Source organism: Rosa chinensis, chromosome 2, assembly GCF_002994745.2.
Source record: "Rosa chinensis cultivar Old Blush chromosome 2, RchiOBHm-V2, whole genome shotgun sequence".
NCBI classification, from domain to species: Eukaryota; Viridiplantae; Streptophyta; class Magnoliopsida; order Rosales; family Rosaceae; genus Rosa; species Rosa chinensis.
The window spans coordinates 68738841-68759449 of record NC_037089.1 but is presented as its reverse complement, the minus strand read 5'-3'; the positions used below and the strand labels follow the sequence as shown (position 1 = coordinate 68759449).

General features: G+C 39.3%; 1 protein-coding gene and 1 long non-coding RNA gene across 6 annotated transcripts; one reads left to right on the top strand and one right to left on the bottom strand.

Annotated features, from left to right (window-relative positions):
• Positions 1 to 9031: 9031 nt before the first annotated feature.
• On the top strand, positions 9032 to 13313 carry LOC112187181 (transcription factor tau subunit sfc4). 3 transcript variants are annotated; one of them, XM_024325863.2, is made up of 3 exons: positions 9032 to 9184; positions 9890 to 12778; positions 12888 to 13313. In XM_024325863.2, the coding sequence occupies exon 2, from the start codon at positions 9986 to 9988 to the stop codon at positions 12776 to 12778; it is 2793 nt and encodes a 930-aa protein (XP_024181631.1). In that variant the 5' UTR covers positions 9032 to 9184; positions 9890 to 9985; the 3' UTR covers positions 12888 to 13313. The 3 variants fall into 3 exon arrangements, with proteins under 3 accessions (XP_024181631.1, XP_024181629.1, XP_024181630.1); XM_024325861.2 differs by having other exon boundaries at positions 12885 to 13313; XM_024325862.2 differs by having other exon boundaries at positions 9046 to 9184; positions 9876 to 12778; positions 12885 to 13313.
• Positions 13314 to 17998: 4685 nt separating this feature from the next.
• On the bottom strand, positions 17999 to 20076 carry LOC121051398. Of its 3 annotated transcripts, none has more exons than XR_005805577.1 (3): positions 19537 to 20076; positions 18676 to 18745; positions 17999 to 18132 (listed from the first exon to the last, which is right to left on the bottom strand). It is a non-coding gene; the product is annotated as an uncharacterized LOC121051398 (long non-coding RNA). The 3 variants fall into 3 exon arrangements; XR_005805580.1 differs by having other exon boundaries at positions 18063 to 18121; positions 18676 to 18737; XR_005805578.1 differs by having other exon boundaries at positions 18069 to 18121.
• Between the last annotated feature and the right edge of the window lie 533 nt (positions 20077 to 20609).

Here is a 20609-nt window from a genome sequence, read left to right as displayed (position 1 = left end):
AAAAAGTCACCCCGAAATAAATTCCTAGATGAACTAGGAGAACTTATGAAACGATGACAATGATGATGTCCAACATGACATAGAAAACAAAGGACGGTGATCAGGCTTTGATTGGTCCTTTTTTTGACTGGGCTTTTTAAGATTCCCGCTATTTTTTCAAACGGTTAAGTTGACAAACCCGAAGCCCCATGTAACCGACCCGAACCAAAATGACACTCTCTCTTACTAGTTCTCACATCAACTGCGTCACCCACTCCACTCTCACAGACCAATCCCAATCCTCTCCACCCGCGACTCCCTCCTCTCCGGCCCCACTAACTCGACGACAAGCTTTTCACCGGACTGAGGAGCTGGGCCGTGAAGGACAACATCTGTATGGCGGAGATGCCTTCCACGGCGGGCTGTAGGTTTTGAAATGTCACCGCCGTCAGGAAGATCAAGGAGTTGGGTGGGATTGTGGTGGGCAAGACCAATTTGGTTTGGACTTTGGGATGGGTAGCACCGCCGAAGCCGACGGCTCCGCCTTTCAGGTTTTGGATGTTCTGGGTCACCTTTGTTTTATCAATTTACTTGTGAAATTTTCGTTATTTTAATTGAATTCAAATTAAAGCTTGATGGAAATGGAAATGTAGTTGAATAATGAACAAGCTAGTTTTAGTATTTCATGGACATTTTGAATGTTAGGCGCCCCTTCTCTTTTGAATATTGACAGGCTTTTGTGGGTTGTGTACGTAGTTTACATTCTTTTTGTTAAGCATCCAATGTAGGTTTCCTTCTTGGAATAAGAACCGAAAATGTAGTTCAATAGAGGAGAAGTTGGTCTAGTATTGTATGTGCAATGTAGAGTGTGAGTGGCCCCTTTTCTTGTGGGTACTGAAAAAGCTTGCTTTCATTGAGACTCGAAGAAAATGGGGTAGGGGAAGTTTGTTCTTTGTGTCTGCCACTGGTAACTGGAGTTGGTTTACTCAGGTCGTGCATCTGTTGCTTCATTAGATGACTGCAAGCCTATGGGACACGACACGGGTGCCGGAGGGTCATCAGGAAAGGCATAGTATGGTATCGTTTGGAAGTAACACTGGCGGAAGTGTGAGGCTGCCAGCGTTTGTGGTGTTGTTGGGTTGAAGCCAACGTATCGGCGTGTATCGAGGTTTGGCCTCATCACTTGATGTTATTGGTTGCTTTGGAACATCTGTTCCTGATGCTGGGATTCTTCTTCATGCAATTTCTGGTCTTCATAGACTTGATGCCACCAGCAGCAAGCGTGCAAGTGTTTTTCTAAGTACAGTACCATGTTTACCAATTCTTGACCCCACCATACGTAATCTTAGCAGTATAAGCCAACCTCATATTGTCTTTGTTCATCCAGAGGGTGAACTCTGCAAAATTTATATAATCAAAATTGTTGGTTTGTATTTTTAATTTAGAGACTAAAGACCACTTTTCTATATATGTTTGCCTGACATGTAGTCATTTTAATTCCTCTTTCAGGAGGTTCCCGACCTTGCATCTCAATTTGTTTCCATTAGTTTGCTAGAGTCTAAAGCTCTGAAAGGACTAAAAATTGGTCTGAGCCGTGAAACTCTCGATGATGGTGTTGATATTGGAGTAACTTCTGCAATTTGTTTCCTTAGCCCTCCGTAACGGAGGTCTACCTTCTATTATTAGTTTTTCATTTTAACAGCTTTACTTCTCTGTTCCTTCCCCAAGGTTTCATGTTTACCTCTTAGATGTATTGATTAGTATCTTCTTGAACCATTAACATGCAGGTCTCTTTACCATCTTTCTCACTTGGATTGCCAGCCTACTATGTTATCGCTTCATCCGAGTCACTTTGATTAGTTCTTTGGCGGGTTGACCCGTGGCCGACCCATTTATTAAATGGGTCATGGCGGGTTGACCCACGGCTGACCCGCTTTTTAATCGTGCGGGTTCAACCCGCTTTATTTCGTGCTGGTTTCGAGTCGTATTATCGGGTCGTGTCGGAATTGACAGCCCTATCTGGTGCATTAGATTGCTTTGATAACCCATGAGATTAATGTTTTTAAGTTCATAATTGTTTTGTAAAATGGGAGATGTGTGATTTAGGGAGCATGGTGGCTCCAGAAGAACGTGGTTGGATTGTTTGGAAGTGTTTTGTCTTTCTACAGGTTTTGGGTAGTCCATTTTCAGAGGAAGTTCCACCAAATTTTTGATAGAATTTCTTCTAAGGTGGGCCCCGCAGGGCCGCTTCAGTTTTCAAGGTGAAATCCGGGGCGGGTCCTGTCAATCATAACCTTGGTGCGATCTTGCACAGATGACTTATTGTTAACTTTGTTGGCATTTTCAAGATTGTTAGTCATAAGGTGAATTTCTGCATCAAGAACACAACTCAAATAATTCTTGCCAGAAATTTCAAGAGGATCAAAGTCCAATTTTGTCAAATGCGTCATCTTTCTACAAAAGGAAAAGATGCAACATTTCAGGATCCATAAGTATTAAAACAGTATGTTCTATGAAAAATGATAGAAAAATCATATATGAAACAAAGGTTTCGAAGTGTTCATAACTATGAACAATAGATCTTATAGGGAAAACACGAGAAAAACATTCGTGTGATGTCTAAAAAATCATAGGTTCTAAGACTACTTGATCAGCGGACTCGAGTCTTGACTATTAGAACATGTAGTTCTCAAAGCCGCATATGAAATATAATTTTTCAATAATTATGCATAAAATATCTACAAATTATATGATCGCATAAAAAAAAATATTATGTTCATATGTAATAAGAACAAAGATGATAAACATGAAACACATATATCTGTTATGCGATAATCTAAGATATCTCTGTTATATATGAAGCAATTCGTTGAGAATGAGAGAAAAACTCATAGATCATTAGCATTGGTCATAAGCAACTATATTGCACCATAAGACTTGCGGATCATCATGGAGTTCAATGAAGAAGAAGAAAAATAAGAGCAAAAGCGTGCTGATAACGTGTTGTAAACTAGAGAATAAGGGAGATAGGATACAAAGATAGAATATATGAGGAGGTAGAAGTGTCTGTTTCATTTTCATTAGACCCCTTTATATAGGAGTAGTGTTTACATCATAAGGGCATAACTAATTAGTATTTACAGTGGACAGCCACATATATATAATATTTACAACATATCACAAATTTTTATTGCCACAAAAAATGATATAATTACCATCTTTCTCGACTTTTCTTGTGTTGCTTTCAGTGGTAGCAGATGAAAGAATCGAGCGACAATGGGGATTATTGAAAGAATCAAAGAAATTGAGGCTGAAATGGCTCCGAATTCAGGTCGTTGATGTAGATGAAGGTCGGGTTCCGATCAAGTATGGGTCTGAGCACGGCTGCTGCATGTTCTTGGAATGACAGCGGCTGTTGGCGGTGGTCTGGGATTGTTTGCCGATCTTCTTGAGTTCTTCTGGATACATGTATATGGGTATTTGAATCTAGGTATACGGTGGGTCTATGGTATGGGTTTTGTATCTCGTATTGGGTATGTTAGGTATTGGTATACTTTTCTGGTACTGGTATGAGAACAAACAAAGTTGTTCTTGGTACAGTATAGGTATGAAGAACTCCAAAAAAAAAAAAAAATTGTTTCGAAAATACCGAATTTATCCCTCAAAAGTTAACGGGGTAAACATTTTTACTGTTGCTAGGTATGAAAATTGGGACGGGCTTAAATCTTTAGGTACCATTCTGATATTTTTCAAAACATATGTATAAAAGTTAATAATCTAGAAAAGTTCAGACGCTATTTGAATGATTTTCTCTTAAAATTAAGTTATTTATGTGGTTGCTGGAGGTGAAAAAAAAATTATACTAAAAGACCAATCTCCCTTCACTTTACATGTGGATTTATAATATTGGCCTAGAACAAAGTACATATAGTGGTTTAGGACTATATAGGGTTTAGGGCATTGAACCTTAATGTCTCCTGACGCTAATCTCATAGAATAATTTAAGTCTCATCATTAGAATTAGTGGCAAAGCCACCTTGGGTCCCAAGCCTCATCTCTTTTTTTTTTTAAATATTTTTTTTTAAATGTTCACTTAGTCAGTAACTAACTAAAAAAATTATGTTTAACCACTGGTGTTCTAAATCTTTACTACTATAAATGGAGGCCATCTTTTGGTGTCAAAGGGTTTCACCAAATTTTGAAGTACCTATAAATACCATTCAACAACATAATTATCAAATTAAGTTAATAGAATATAAATAGATAAAAGTGTAAAAGTGTAATTATCCTACTACTATAAATGGAGGCCCTCGTTTTGTGTCAAAGGGCTTCACCAAATTTTGAAGTACCTATAATACACTTCAATAACATAATTATCAAATTAAGTTAATAGAATATAAATAAATAAAAGTGTAAAAGTGTAATTAGCCAAACTACCATTATTTTATGTCTAAAAAATAAATAACAATTATTCTTTTTAGTCGATCTATTTTCTATTAACATCATAATATTACCCGCGAGAAACGCAGACACGTTGCTAGTGGTCATTAATGATTGGCTTCATTAGTACTCTTTTGGTATGGTAAAAACAAAACAACTCAACATACAAATAATTATTTCCATCATTGGATTTACATCCAAAAGTGATTGAGTATAATTTTCTTAGTCAGTTACTGAGGTGAATACCACTGGTACATCAGTCGTACACGAAATTTCTACGTACCCTATGTATGTGGGAGAATTTTTTTTATTTTATGCTATTTTTGGTTTTACTTGTTTTCCCTTTCTAATTAATTTGGTTTTCATAGTATTTTTATACATAAGAAGTATTTACGTAAGAAAAAAAAATTGCTTTGGCTGACAATTATAGTACCTTAGCTTAGAGCAACTCCAACAGCTTCCCTATAATTTTTGTATTATAGAGAAGCAAAAGTCAAACCTTTAGCCTAGTTTTCTTCTCCAACTCCAACAGATTCCCTAGTTTACAGTAATCTATAAAATCTCCATATTCTTCTTTAAAATTTTGGAGTTTGCTGTAAATATAGGGAATTTGGTTTTCTCTCTCCTCACTTTCCCTAAAATAGAGATAATTATAGGGAATCTGTTGGAGCAAAAGAGGCTTATTTTCCCTAAAGTAGAGAAAAATCAAAATATAGGGAATCTGTTGGAGTTGCTCTTACTACCCCTAAACCCCATTCCTCCCTTAAACCACCCCTCTATTCCTTATCCTCACAGCCCATCACTGAATCCACCTCAACAGACCAATCCCAATCCCAATCCCAATCCCAGCAGCATGCACGCTCTCAAATCGCGTTCTCATCCCCCGCCAAATCTGTTCTAGCCAACTTGCCAAGTCCTCCCTCTTCTATCTCCACGTGTCCCGGTCCAAGCCCGAAGCTCGACGCGCGAGAATGTCATACCACAGCCATCAAATCCCCTTAATTAATTTGTTTCCTTACTTGCATCATTGCCTAACAGATGGTCAGATTTAGTATTCCATATTGTACTATGAGTTTAGGATTTGAAATTTTCCGTATACAACAAAAACTCGACTTTATAGGGGTGATTCCTTTCCGGGTAGTATTTGACATTTACTATTCCTTTCTATATATACCAATCTTATTCTCGTTACTATTACTGAGTTCTTTGCCTTCTGCAGCTGCCGCCATGGGAAGACATTGTGGTACTAATGCTACAAAAAGATTACTTAACGTGCCATCTGGGTCTCAGTCCCACGTAAAAAAATCAAAATCATCACCGGAAACACCATGGCAAAGCAAGTTGAAGACTAGTATTGATCATCTCCCTGACATGTTATTAGTTGAAATCCTTTGTCGGCTTCCTCACAATAAATTTGCCTTCCAATGCAAGTGCGTATGCAAACGGTGGTCTTCTCTCATCTCTGATGAAAAGTTTCAGTGCCGTTTTCTATGGCTCCAAAGTCGTCAGGACCAAAAGCCAACGCCGGTGGGACGTACTATCATCTTCAGGGATGCCAAGGACATGAGGAAGTTTTTTATATTGCCGGAGCTCGAGCTTCCGATGTTCAAAACACACAACTTCTCTTTGAGTTTCCTCCGCTGTTTTGAACCTCCAGAGTTCATAGAAACAGATGATGATATTGATGATGGGCCAATTGTGGTCGGGACGTGCAATGACTTGGTTTTGTGCTGCGAAACCACAACTTTTCAAAGTTGTTACTACATTTGCAATCCATGCACCAAGCAATTTGTTCATCTTCCGCCCACCCCTCGACGCTACAAGGAAGTAAGAGTGGGATTCATCTGTGATCCCTATTATAAGGAAGATGGTGATGATCAGAAAGAAGAAAGTGATATCATCCAGGTTGATGCTGATTTCAGGTACGCTGTTGTGCGAATAGGTCCTTGCTCATCCCCATTTAAATTCAACCTTGAGATCTTCTCTTCAGAAACAGGTAAATGGACAGAATCGACTATAATGAGCACATGTAACTTTCGTTTGGACAATCTGAATCGCAGCGGAGGCGTTCCTTATAATGGAATGTTATATTGGTTGAATGCTGATTATCAAGATGCCTTCATTGTTGGGTTGGATCCCTACTATTACTCGAACAAAAACAACAATGATGAATGTCCTGGTTTTCATTTTATTGAATTGCCAGAAAGGTATGGACAATTTCCCTTCTTAGCTGTCTGCGGAGGAGGACGTCTGCGAATTTGCCATTTCTTTACTAATCAATTACGTGTCCCGATTCCCTTCTCTCATGAAACTATTGACGTCCCTATGCCGTGTATGAGTGTGTGGGAATTGAAAGATGATGTTGATGACGATGTAAATGATTGGTATAACTTGACAGGCATCATTGACCTGAGCACAATGGTTTTCGGAAATCCATTAACTCGCGAATGGGGATTCTACTCGAAGACCCCTTTGCTTGACTCAATCATGGTGCTGGCTTTCGATCCAAATAATGAAGATATACTTTATCTAGAATTGTTTGACCACATTGTAGCATGCAATATTTCTGAAAGAGCGATAAAGGGAACTACATTAACCATTCCATATAGAAGTACGGTTCGTTTTGGGAGAGGCGTCTTCCCATTTGTGATCCCAAAGTGGCCAACACCCCCTCCCAGACTATGATTAGAATAAACTACTGATAAGTGTAATTGTGTATCCAGATCGATCATTAGCTCAAAATAACCTAGTTCTGCTGGGGGAGTCTTTTTATGCAAAATAAATTCTTCCTTAGCCTGGACTATTAGTTACTGTGATTTTAGTCATTGTCCAATTTTATGCAATTTGATTTTAGTCATTAGCCTGAACACTAGTTACTGTGTCAGTTTAGCTATTGTGAGATGAGAACTTTGGAACTTAGCAACAAACAAGCATTGTTGATAAAAAAAATTACACCTGAATTCTCAGCAACTAAATTTACAATTTGTTAGCCATTTGACACCTCTGCATCCGTATATGTTATAAATCACGGGACTTTTGATTTTACAGCTTCAAAGCATGGGATAAAAAATTAGACATACGTACAATAAGTGAATAAACTGATATGAAATTTTATCTATATCTATAGATATCATATATATAGCTCGTACATACCGAGTGGCTGAACTATGTACATTTTCCGTGGTGTATGTCAAGAGACTCTCCATACACCAAGCAATATGTTCGTCTTCCTCCCACCCCGTTGTCCCCATTCCCATGCACCCTTCTGAAATGCCTGATACCTCCCTTCCCGGTATGAGTGTTTGGGAGTTGAAAGATGATGGTGATAATGATGCGGAGGGAGTGAGGTGGCGAACGGTGCAATGGTTTCCCTCAGCACAATGGTTTTCGAAAGTCCCGGATGTCACATACTGACTCCAATTACAATGCTAGCTTTCGATCCAAATAATGATGATATTTTGTATCTAGAATTATTTGGTCGCATTATTGTCACGTGTAACATTCGTGATAAAAGGTTAAAGGAGGCTACATTAATCAGTCCATATGAAAACCTCGTTGATTTTGGGCGAGGCGCCTTCTCATTTGTACTCCCAAGGTGGCCAACACCCCTTCCTAAATCTAGAAGTTATCCACGGACTATTGGTTGAACTTATATGTATACAAATCGTTATCTCAAACTAACAAGAAAATATTTGCTATTGGTTGTGTTTCAACAAGTGAACCTCATGTTGCATTGATGTCGTTAGTAATTGTCTCATTGTATCTGTTTCGAACTTTCGATTTGATATACTAGCTTTAATCTTGCTATTTTGTGATCTTTCTATCTCTCTCTCTCTCTGTTTTTCCGTGGGAGTGGAGAAATTTGGAGGGGGAGTGGAGTTTATATGGGGAATGAAACCCGCAATTTTTTTTTTGAAATAGGGCTAGTACAGTTGGGTAGACACCAAAATTTAATGAAAATAAAATTTATTAAATTAATTCGCTCAACACTTGAAATGTGACTGAGCAAACTTAATTACCTCATGGGTCTCACAAAATGTACGTACACATGTCTCCTGAGCCACCAAAATCAAATAGGCTTCGTGAATAACACATGAAGGCGCTACTAGAAATTAGAAAATATAGCCAATAGAGGCAGAAAAGAATTTGGGTGAATTACTATTATTGCATACAAAATCTAGGTGGTGCCTTCAAGCTGGATGGTGATGGGTGTGCGCGAGGTACTGATGGAGAGTTCCTGGGTGCGCTATATATCATGTATGTTCACTTTGAGCCTTCCTCTAAGTGGACAAACCCACTTTGCATGATTTAGAGAAAAGAGATAAGGGAAAAAGAGAATAACGTTACCTTGATTATTGATTATGTCAGTTACACTAAAAGTTGTTAGTTGGTTGACTTGAACTAAATTGAAATTGATAATTTGATTTAGATAAATTATTAATTTCTCGGTGCCACTTTGGCCGCCCCTATAATGATTAATGAATGTAGAAGAGAGATTCAAAATTGAAATTTCGAATATAGCAATAAATACTTGACAATTATTGGCTCAAAAGAAAAATAAACTCAACAACTAAAACTCCAAGAAAAAGCTTCCCAAAAATGGAAACAAATGTTCTTCTGAAGTTCGGGTAATAAAACTTGACCCAGATAGAAAACCCGTCCAAGTCTTTGCAATAAAAAGACAGGGTGCCCGACCCAATCCTTACCACTCATCACCTCCGACCTCCGCCTCTGTAATCCCCCACCTCTAGTGGAACTCTGCAAGGTAAACCCTCTCTCTCTCTCTCTCCCTCCCCAAATTCTAACATTTTTATTTTGTTTGTCTGAGTTAAAAGTTTAATTCTTGAGTTGAATAGTTTTCTCTTTGCCCCTTATTTTCTTAAAGAATTGTGCTTGGTGTTCAACAATTTGGCAATAGGTTATTACATTGATGGGTGGTGTTTGGAAGGAGAAAGGGTCCCCAATTGTAGTTGAGAAATGTGAGAATCAGCTCTGAAAGCTGTTTTAACAGGAATTTGAATTTGCCAAATTTGATTTTGGCCCAGTAAAATTTTCCGGGATGGTATGGAAATAAGTTAAAGGAGAGAAATCATTAGGTTCAAATTTGATTGGAAAATTTCTCGCCGATAGTAATAAATTGGATAAATGATGCTGTTTTGGATGATGATGGGTAGAAGGGAAATGATTATTATGTGTGCCTTGGAGTGACTATCATGCTTGAATGATAAATTCTGCCTTCGTTTTTTTGTATGAATTGGATTCGGCTGCTTCAATGTATTGAGGCTTATGCGTTCCCTGATTGCCTTAGACTTTGAAAGCATTGGTTTTAGTCTGTACCTGTTATCCTATAGCTGTTTATGAATCAGTTCGCTGCAAATTTATGATATTCTTGGATCATGTTTTATTTGTGTCCTGCTTTGAGATGGTATTTGTGAGTAATCTAATGGTGATGACAGTATTGGCAAAACAGGTTTTGCGTGTCACCTATTTTTAGCCAGTGTATGCTTTTCTTCATTTCTTGTTCTTTTTGGGATCTCCAAGAGGATTTATTTGCCTATACATCTTAATGGATGAAGAGGACAATGCTGCTGGTGATAATGAAGAGGCTTCACAGTATGCTCTCGCTGTGGGTCTTGAGGATGACATGATGGAAGATGATAACGAAGAGGATGAAGAAGACAATGAGGATGATGAACAAGATGGGGAAGTGGAAGAGGACGACAATGAGGATGAGGAAGAGAGTACTCTCACTTTCAAAGATGGGGTTAATCCTTTGGATCTCGTGGAAGATGGTGCTTTTACTGACCAACTTTATCAGAAATTTGTGGGAATGGATTATGAGGCTCTAGCTGAGAAAAAACGAAAAGCACTTGTTGATAACCGGCCTGGAGGTTCGGTAAAGAAGGTCAGGCAGGATGATCTTTCTGGAGCAAGCATGGAGGAAATTATGGAGGCCATGAATTATGGTATGCAAAGGAGATCAAGGAAGCGTAAGAAAAAAGGGAGGCGGAAAGGATCAAGAAACAAGCTTACCCCTGAAATTACTCGAATGCTTGGTGATGCTACTTATCATTATGCTCTAGGCAGTTATGAAGAGGCCATACCCATCTTGTCTGAAGTTATTATGAAAGCACCACATTTGCCTGATGCATATCACACGCTGGGACTTGTCCATCATGCTCTTGGTAATGAAATGAAAGCCTTGAATTTCTACACAATTGCTGCACATTTAGCACCAAGAGATTCATCTCTATGGGAACTGCTTTTTGACTGGTTCAATACGCGAGGTAAAACTCCTAGAGCTATTTATTGCCTTTCAAGAGCAATAACAGCGGATCCTAAGAATATAAATCTGAAATATTGCCGTGCTTCTCTCTATGTTAAGGTTGGAGATTACCGAAGAGCTGCTACATCGTATGAACAAATAGTACAAACTTGTCCTGATGATGTTGAAGCACTCAAGACCGGGGCAAATATGTACAAACTATGTGGTCAGCTTGAGCGTTCTGTTCATATTCTGGGGGAATATCTCAAAGGTCATCCAACTGAGCCTGATTTGAGCGTCATTGATCTGTTAGCTTCCATGCTTATGCAAAATAATGCACACAGTGATGCTCTTCAGCATATTGAGCGTGCACGGTTAGTATCTTGTTCTCAAAAAGAGCTGCCCTTGGACATGAAAGTTAAAGAAGGAATCTGCCATGCTTACCTTGGAAATATGGAGAAGGCAGAAATGCTCTTTAATGTTCTTGAACAGAGAAGTGCAGATCATGCTGAGTTAATTACTAAAGTTGCAGATTCATTCATGAGTCTTGAGCAGTATAGTTCTGCATTGAAGTATTATTTGATGCTGAAAGGAACCGCAGAATCTAATAATGGCTTTTTGCATATAAAAATGGCTCGATGCTATTTGTCCTTAAATGACAGAGCACAAGCAATTTTGTGCTTCTACAAAGCTCTGAAGGCACTCGAAAACAATATTGATGCCCGATTGACATTGGCTTCTCTTCTTCTTGAAGAAGCCAGAGAAGAGGATGCCATTTCGCTGCTATCTCCTCCCAACAATCTTGATTGTTCTGACCTCCAAACTGATAAATCAGAACCATGGTGGTGCAATGGAAAGGTGAAACTGAAGCTTTGCCATATTTACAGAGCTAAAGGGATGCCTAAGGAATTTGTGGATACAATCTATCCTCTTGTGCGTGAGGCATTATGTATCGAATCACTTCAGCAAAAGGTGAAAGTGAAAAAGAGGCTCACAAAAAGTGTGCTGCTAGAAAGAGTTAAAGTTCTGAATAACCACCAAACGGATAACCTACTTTGTGGATCTATATCAGTAACTCCGGCATCAGATATGAGCAGAGCTAACAGAGCGAAGAAGCTGCTCGAGAAGAAGGCAAAAGTTAAGGAAGAAAAGAGAGCAAAGGCAATGGCTGCGGGAGCTGACTGGCAAAGTGATGATTCAGATGAAGATCCTCCAGAGGAAATACATAAAGAATCTCCCCTCCCTGATCTTCTCAAGGATAAAGAGAATTATGACCTCATAATAGATTTGTGCAAATCACTGGCTTCCTTGCATAGATATTGCGAAGCATTGGAGATTATAAATCTTGCTTTGAAGGTGACTCGCAACATATCTTCTGTTGCTGAGGAACTCCGGTCTCTTGGAGCGCAAATAGCATACAACACTCCTGATCCTGAGCATGGGCTTGACTGTGTAAAATACATTGCAGACCAGCATCCATACAGCTATGCTGCCTGGAATTGCTATTACAAAGTCATTACCAGATTTGATGACTGGTATGCAAGGCATTTTAAGTTTCTACGTGGTAAGCGGGACAAACTCAAAGACTGTGCAGCTCCCATGATCATTTCAGGGCATCACTTGACAAGAAAAAGCCGTCATCAAGATGCTGCCAGAGAATACCTTGAAGCTTATAAGTTGTTGCCCGAGAATGCCTTGATTAATCTATGTGTTGGTACCGCCTTAATCAACTTAGCACTTGGACTCAGACTTCAGAACAGGCACCAGTCTGTTGCACAGGGTTTAGCATTCCTCTACAACAACCTGCGTCTTTGTGAAAACAGCCAGGAGGCTTTGTACAACCTAGCCAGGGCCTTCCACCACATTGGCCTTGTGACTCTGGCAGCTGTGTATTATCAACATGTTCTAGCAATTCATCAGAAGGATTCCCCGCTCCCTAAACTTCCTCATGAGAACCCCGAATCTGCTGAGAATCTATTACCGGGTTACTGTGACCTTCGGAGAGAAGCAGCTTTCAATTTGCATCTTATCTACAAAAAGAGTGGAGCAGTGGATCTTGCTCGAATGGTCCTTAGAGATCACTGCACCTTTTGAGTATGCAACTTCAAGAAATTATAATCCAGTTACCTTTTTGAAATCTTTATATCAAGATGCATGATTTTTTTAATTTAAGACTGAAGAATCCGTTGGTTTGTTGCAGAAGATAATGATCCTCTTCTCAGATAGTGCAACTTTATTGAATGAGAGGTGGCTTCCCGCTCCATTCTGTGGTTGGCGTGAAAATACTGATTACCATTCCATGAGAATATAGGTTGGTGATTTGTCAAAAGTTCACCAACATAGCCTAAACCAGCTGAAGAAAGCGAGGAAAATGCTACAGGGGAAGGTATGTGACTGTAGCAACTTTCCCATTGGATGATTGGAAGTGCAATGCAGAATTTATCAATTTGACCACAGGGTGTGTTGGATGAACTATTCCATAACCGATCACTGCAATTATTCATGTGCAAAGCCACATCAACTGCTATCTGTGGTTAAAAATTGGTAATCTGTGTATAATTTTCCCTATTGAAACAGTACCACTGTAAGGGCTGTGATTTTAGTAAAATTATATCCATTTGAAATGTCACCTCTCTTCCTGTACATGTAGTATTAGTTTCTGGGAAGAACAAGCAATCACTCTCTCTTCTTTAGCAGAAGAACAGAGATAAAGCCACAATCACTCCCTAGCTCAATAAACTCAACTTTACAGTAGTCCTAGAAATCCTTCTAACCAAGATGTTATGATATAACAAATTAAATAACAGAAAAATCCTTGTGACATTAGATTTTACATGCTTTTGGATTTTTGGTGGTGAGCAAGTAAACCAGCTATTTACTCCCACAACCCTTCTGTGCGCTGATCACATGTTACTTCCTCTAACTGCTCAAGATCCAAATTGATAGATGCAGCTCTTTCAATCCTGAGCAATCTCTCATGTCGACATTTCTTAAACTGCTCATCTCACTGATGTGTACTCAGGCAGCTCCTCAATGCTGATGCAATAAGATATGTCAAGGAAGTTTAACTTTTTGAGGTTTCCAATTGAGCCCGGCAACTCGAACAAGCTTCTACAGAACCTTAACCTCAATACTCCTAGATTCGCCAAATTTCGGATCCCTCGAGTCAAAAACAAAAGCAAGTCACAATTGGTGATACGAGCACTGTTAGATGAGTCAAATCAGAGAGCTCAGCAGGCAATTCCCACAAATTTGGGCAATTGTCAATGTTCATTTCCTCTAGATTAGGAAACACATCCGATATTTTGATGGAACCATTGCTGAATGCTTGACCAATGTTGCACATGCGTAGAGGGATTCGGTTCCTCTAAAGTGAGGGTGTGAATTTACTTCAATTTTATAAAATTTAGACTGTCAGTCTAATATAAGGGTCTTGATAAATGACACATCACTCTTCCACCGATTTTTATTTTTTTTGTGTAACTCTCAGTTAACTACAAGTTAACTGTACAAAAAACAAACAAAAAAAGTTGGAGATTTCTCCTCTGCGTTGAGTTCCTTCTTTGTTCGTGATTTATAGAATTTCTCTTTGTTTCTATGGCTGACCACTAACCATGGAATGACTCCTTGCACTTGTTTTAATGGTCTTCTCATTTCTATTTCTCCCCATCCCCCTTTCTCTATTCCCCAACTCTATTTATTTACCGTTTCGGCTTCATTCCTGAAATTCCAGGCCCTTATACCGCCCTTCTCGTTTTCTCTGAATTTAACGAACCCTAGGGTTTCCGTGAGCAGAGTGAGTGAGCCAGTTGTACTGTACCTTTTGATATCATGGAGGCTACGGCCGCCCGCTTGAGGTGGTTTGATGTCGTTGATGACGCAAGCTCAGACGCACAAGTAGTGGCGCGCTGTGTGGAAACAATCTTACTGACTTGTGATTCAATTTCGCATAAACTGCAGCAACGGATTGAATGGTTAAACAATAGCAACGATGAAGACTCTTGAAACTTCTTGGCTTCCCAGTACAACAATCGGAGGCCTCATTTTTGTCGCTTTCACAATTAAACATGATAGAATATGACAAAATCGATTATGTATTTCTTCATTTCTTGGTTAAGACTTCAGAGGAGAGAGTACCCCAAAGAAACAATCATTGCAAAATATTGTGGAATAAAGAATGAGGCCGGGCAAATTGGCAAAAGACTTGCGATTCCAATAACAGAGCATGTAAACAACCACCATATATACACATACTAAACCTTCACACATATATATACATGTATACCTGCATAACATACATACCTTTTGACGTGGTCAAATATAAGAACCGCACTTTGACCTTTGAAGAGAAGTGGCATCATTTCAATTTGCATCTTGTACGTCTAAAGAGAGAGGAGCTTGCTAGCAGCGAATCTTGCCCGAAATGCCCTTAGAGAAGCTTTCTGAGGATGCAATGACTAGTTTTTTATAAAGTAGATGAGTGATTTCTTGAATTAGTACAAAGAATGCTTAATTTATTGTTTTGGTTTGTTGCAGAAGATCGACTGCAGTGATCCTTTTCTCAGATAATGTAACTGTACTGACTGCGAGTGGCTTCACTGTCAATTAATCTCTCAGCGGATTGGCTTGAAAATGCTGAGTAATATTGCATGTGTAATATGTCTAAGGTTCATCACCCTAGCCTAAACCAGCTGAAGAACGCAAGGGAAGTTATAAAGAGGAAAGCAGGGAATGCATTAATTGTGTGTTAATATCAAAACATTAATAATGTCAGTGAGCTATAGCATGTGGATAAGTTATAATTTCAACACTGTAAATGTCATAAATTCGATTTTCACTGATATATGTAAGAGTGGGGTGGGCTAAGGATTTATACACACACACAGAGCAAGGTTCCAAAGAGGACGTCCTTGCTATACATAATCCGCGGATGGGTTGCGGACAGCCGTCCATTTCTTTAAATGAAAACCAACGGCCCAGATCGATCTCTTCCCAAAGAACAATGTGGGTCGAAGTACAAAGCCTCAGACGAACTGTAGACTCTCCAATTCTATGCAGCCAAGGACGTTGGTTCTCCATCTCAACTCCACCCAAAATCCAGGTCTTCTCCTCTCCAAATACTAGAAACTCATCTCCGGAGTGATTCCACCGGCGACGCCCGATATTAGTCCCCACCGAACCTTGTCATCTCCTTAGTCCTCCTCACTGTTGCCGTTTGGGTTTGACGATGACGCGGTCAACGGAGCTCATCACGACCCCGATGAAGGTCCCCAAGTCGCCGTATAAGGTAAAATTTTGAGTTTCTGAGTTTGAAGATTTGGGATTACTGATTTTGTGATTACTGAATTTGTTTTTGGGATTACTAATTTTTCTGCAATTATCTACAGATGACTCCTGCTGTGATTTGTGTTTGATTTGTTGAGAAATAGCTATTGTGATTGTGTTTGATTTGTTGAGAAATAGCTACTGTGATTGGTTTTGAGTTTGTTGAGAAATAGCTACTGTGATTGGTTTTCATGCCTCCTAACGTTCCCATAATGTCTTTCTATTTCACATGGTTTAGACATCTTTAGAATGTATTTAACTTTCTGGACATTTGCATAGTAACTTGTGTTATCATGTCCGTCTTATGGGTTAGTGACTTTTCTGATATGCACCAGGCCTGCACTTACCAGCAAAGGTCTAATAATTGCTTACTTTTGATTACTTAAATGGATTGCACAATTTACTGGAACATAAAACTATCTTATACATGTACAGAAATGTAGATTGAAAAATATTTTGGTATAGACTTGCCCAGTGAGTGAGGTGCCTTGTTTGTTATCATAGACAATATTAAAAGCTAATGCATTGCACATATGTTGGCTTTTGTGGATCTGATTCTGGTTATTAACTTGAGCATGTTCAGATTGATTTCTACCACTATCAAATTTCTGTGCAAATTTGACATTTGTCATGTCTTTTGTTTGCAGGAAGTCACCTCAATTCTTTTAGCAGATGGAGTTGCAAGTGAAAAAATACAGAAGAATTTCTAACTAATACGTAGAAAGCCTGCATTGTTGTACCATTGTTGAGTAATAGTTGCTATTAATTTGTTCCCCACTGCTGAGGATACAATATCCTAGGCTCCTAGCTTGGAATCAGAAAAATAAATACAATTTTGGCGTTCTGACTCCTGAGCATTTTGTTGTTTTTATTTAAAACTGTTGTTTGGTCGTCGTCATTAGTATGAAATATGATCCATTTTTGTGTCAAAATGTCTATGCTATAGCAACTATTTTCAAGTAAGCTTACACTTTTAATTTCATTTGACATTTTCCGTTTGTGTGTTGAATGGAAGTCTAAACTCCTAAGAACCAATTTCATGATACCCTGAAAATATATAACAATAATAGATCACATACTAGTCTTTGAAGTTTAGAGCATCTTCTAATAATGTGCAACTTGAAATGGAAAATGAATTTCTTGACAATCGATTAGAATTTGACTGTCCTAATACATTATTCAAACGTTCAGTCTTGGAGAACAGGGATTGGTTCAAAGATACATAGATCTTCAGCGGTTTGAGCATCCAAATATCTTAGTTTTATTGAAAAAAAAAAAAAAAATCTTAGCTTTCCTCGTGGATTGGAACTTCAACCTTGCTAGCTCATGCAAGTCACTCCCACAATTATTTGAGCACTGGGAATATATATAGAACATATTGCAAAACAGTAAAAAAAATTTGTTAAAAACTTGTTCAGCTAACAAGCTCGGCTTTAATCGTCAAACCAGCAATGCTGAGAACCTCCTCTCTTTTTGTACTTTTTCTTTTCTCTAAACTGATCACAAAACAACCTCACATAGCAGAATTTTCAGATATCAATTCATAATTGGGAATGTTAAAAAAGGCCAGGCCTCTTAATTCAATAGAAGTTTAAGGTACAAATGCAGGAAAGAGGACATCCCTCCCAACAATTAAGAATCAATGTAAACAAGACCAAACCAGGGAATGACCTCTGCGTCCTATAAGATCATCTACACATTCTGATCATCAGTGTAACGCCCCAAACCGCACCTCACCAGCTTGGGCACGTCACAGTGCCGCGGGGCTCTAAAATATAAACCGAAAGCTCGATTCACATTCTAGAGGACCGCTAGGCATTTTGTTAGAAAACTTTTTGCGAAACACAGCGGAAGCTACCGATATTTTTGAGGTGAAAAACTTGAGTTGCTGAAATCTATTTCACTCTTCCAGTACTTGGATAAGGATCACACGAGGTATAGATTTCAATGGAAGAGAATTCAACTAAATGATGACACGAGACTAGGTAACAAGAAGCTCCAGAACCAAAGTTCGAGAAATAGAATGTAGAATAAGGTTCACACGGTAATTTACCGAACTTGTTCTGCACACCCAGCTCCATCCGCTATTGTCCCGTCACCAGTGCACAGTACCTGCATCCATACTGTTGTAGGGGGTGAGCTTTCGTCCTCGCTGCTCAACAGGAACTCTACCTCAAATAGACTCAAAACCAATAAACAAATATTTGGGCTGTCCAGTATGAAAACATATTTAAACCAAATATTTAAAAGAACGACAAACTTTAAGGTTTTTCAACTTGAAAACCGATGCATGATGCTTAAATAAACACGGCGCCAAATCCCAATATTACCTGATGGCCGGTCCCATAGACCCACTACACGACCTTACCTCAAATTATTTTATCACCAGGTAAGCGTAGCGAGAACGTCCACTACCTAGCTATACACACGTACCGAGTCCGTGATTGCAGATACTCGGACGACCGGTATAGCTAACCCTCCGGAGGTTAAGGGGATCGAACCCAAGGAAGTCAGAGCCACCTTTCGCTCTCAAGCCATCACACATTTTCTCACGGATTGGTTAGTATGCATTGCATTTTACATAACCAACCCATACCACTTATCATGCATCACATTAATAAAATATAAAAGAAACTCACAAACCGAGGAGAGTCCTGAATCCCTACCTGGATTCCGATGCGTTCTCTCACGTATTCCGAGAGTTACGAACCTTCTGTTCCTCGGGTAACTGGAGTCCTAGATTCCGACATTTCAACCGTTAATATCACATTGAACAATTATAGGAAATTTCGACGATTAACAAATCGTCCAACCAATTTTTCCTGGTTTGACCAGGATTGACCACTTTTGACCATTGTTTGACCAATCGAGACTAGTTCGATAATTAACTCAAATTACCGAACAATTACTTAAAATTACGATATCGACCAAAAATATTCATTAAGGGCACCCGATTTACTAGGGCCCCCCAATGAATATAATTTCTTTTCTCTACTTAATAATTTCGCCACATAGTAATTTACTATGGACACCCAACACTTTATAGCTTCACCACATTTTTTATTTTAATTTCCACAACCAATTCACAATTTCTTTACAATAGCCACAACTTCAAACATGCAACACAATACCCATTCAACCATCAACTACAATCAAGTCAAGGCATATTCCAGCTTGCTAACTACAACACTTAACAAGCTAAACACACATTTCGGACAAACCCGAGCTCCACCACAATCAATTGACTACAAAGTTCCAATACCCACAACAGATGCAACCAATCTCAGTCCACAATTACAATATCAACACAGAAACAACAACTCATTCACAAGCTCCAAACACCCAGAGTAAGACAACATGACAGATTCACAGAGAGATATCAACTTCACCGTACCAAGCCAATTTCAATTCCCTAACTTCCGATTACTACTCTAAGAGCAAATGAAGCAACATCGGAAATACACCAACCCAAATTCACAACTAGAATTCGACAGAAGAACGATTCTGTTTCAGAATTCCAAATTTACCTTGGAAAATCAATTCCGACCAAATCGACTCACTGCCGAAACTCAACTGATGATGAACTAATGCTTCTGATGCAATCGACCCAGCAAGCCTCCCAATTTCACCTCAATAGACGCAATCTAGACGAAAACCAAGCCCAGAAGTGTCGGAGAAGTCACCGGCGGCAACCATGACGTCGAACCCGAAACAACCCAGAAACCAATTTGTCAAAACTTGATCGAATTGAAAAACTAAGTATGCTGGGTTGTAGAGCATGACGAGGGGATAGTTTTTCATACCACTTTTAGCTCCGACGGTGGCCGGAAATTGCAGAACTCGCCGGAGAGACTCAGACCTTCTCACTGACGTTTCTCCCTCCCCGTCCGGTGCATGGGCAATCTGAGACCACAGGGACGTAGGCGCCACCGAGACGATGCTGTTGCCGGTGGTCCGCCGCGGAGAGGTGGCCGGACGGCGTTTTCCGTCGGACCCAGTCGCGGTCGCGTTCCGGGTCGGAGAACTCGGGTTTTCTCTCTCTCTCTCTCGAGTTTTCTGGAATTGATCCCCATCCTTGATCTGATCAAGGAATATAAAGACCCTAATCTCAATTCTATTCAAGGGCCAAGATGAAGCGGTGCTTGATCAATGGTCCAGATCGCACCGTAGAAATTCTATTTCTTTAATATATATATATATAAACTAACCCAATTAACAGTGGACGTCCCTGATGAAGCGGTGGAAGAGGTGGATGGCTAGGATCGCTCCACCTGTCTTCTATTTCTTGAATTAATTTCTAAAATCCCAAAACTTCAGAAAATCATAACAAATAGGTCGGGTATCCGAAAAATCTCCCGAAAAGTCCCACGAACTCGTCGTGTCGTGCACTTTATCATCCAATCCTTAAATCGAGGATTTCACTTTATGAAAATTTCTGAAAATTTCCTCGAGCACTTTGACAATTATTGAGATCGATAAATAAATTATCGAAATATTCCACTTCAACTCGATGAACTTTTCCGGGGCTCACAGTTCCACCCCCCTTAAATAAATTTCGTCCTCGAAATTTCATGATTGGTCAAACGGTCAATAACATTTC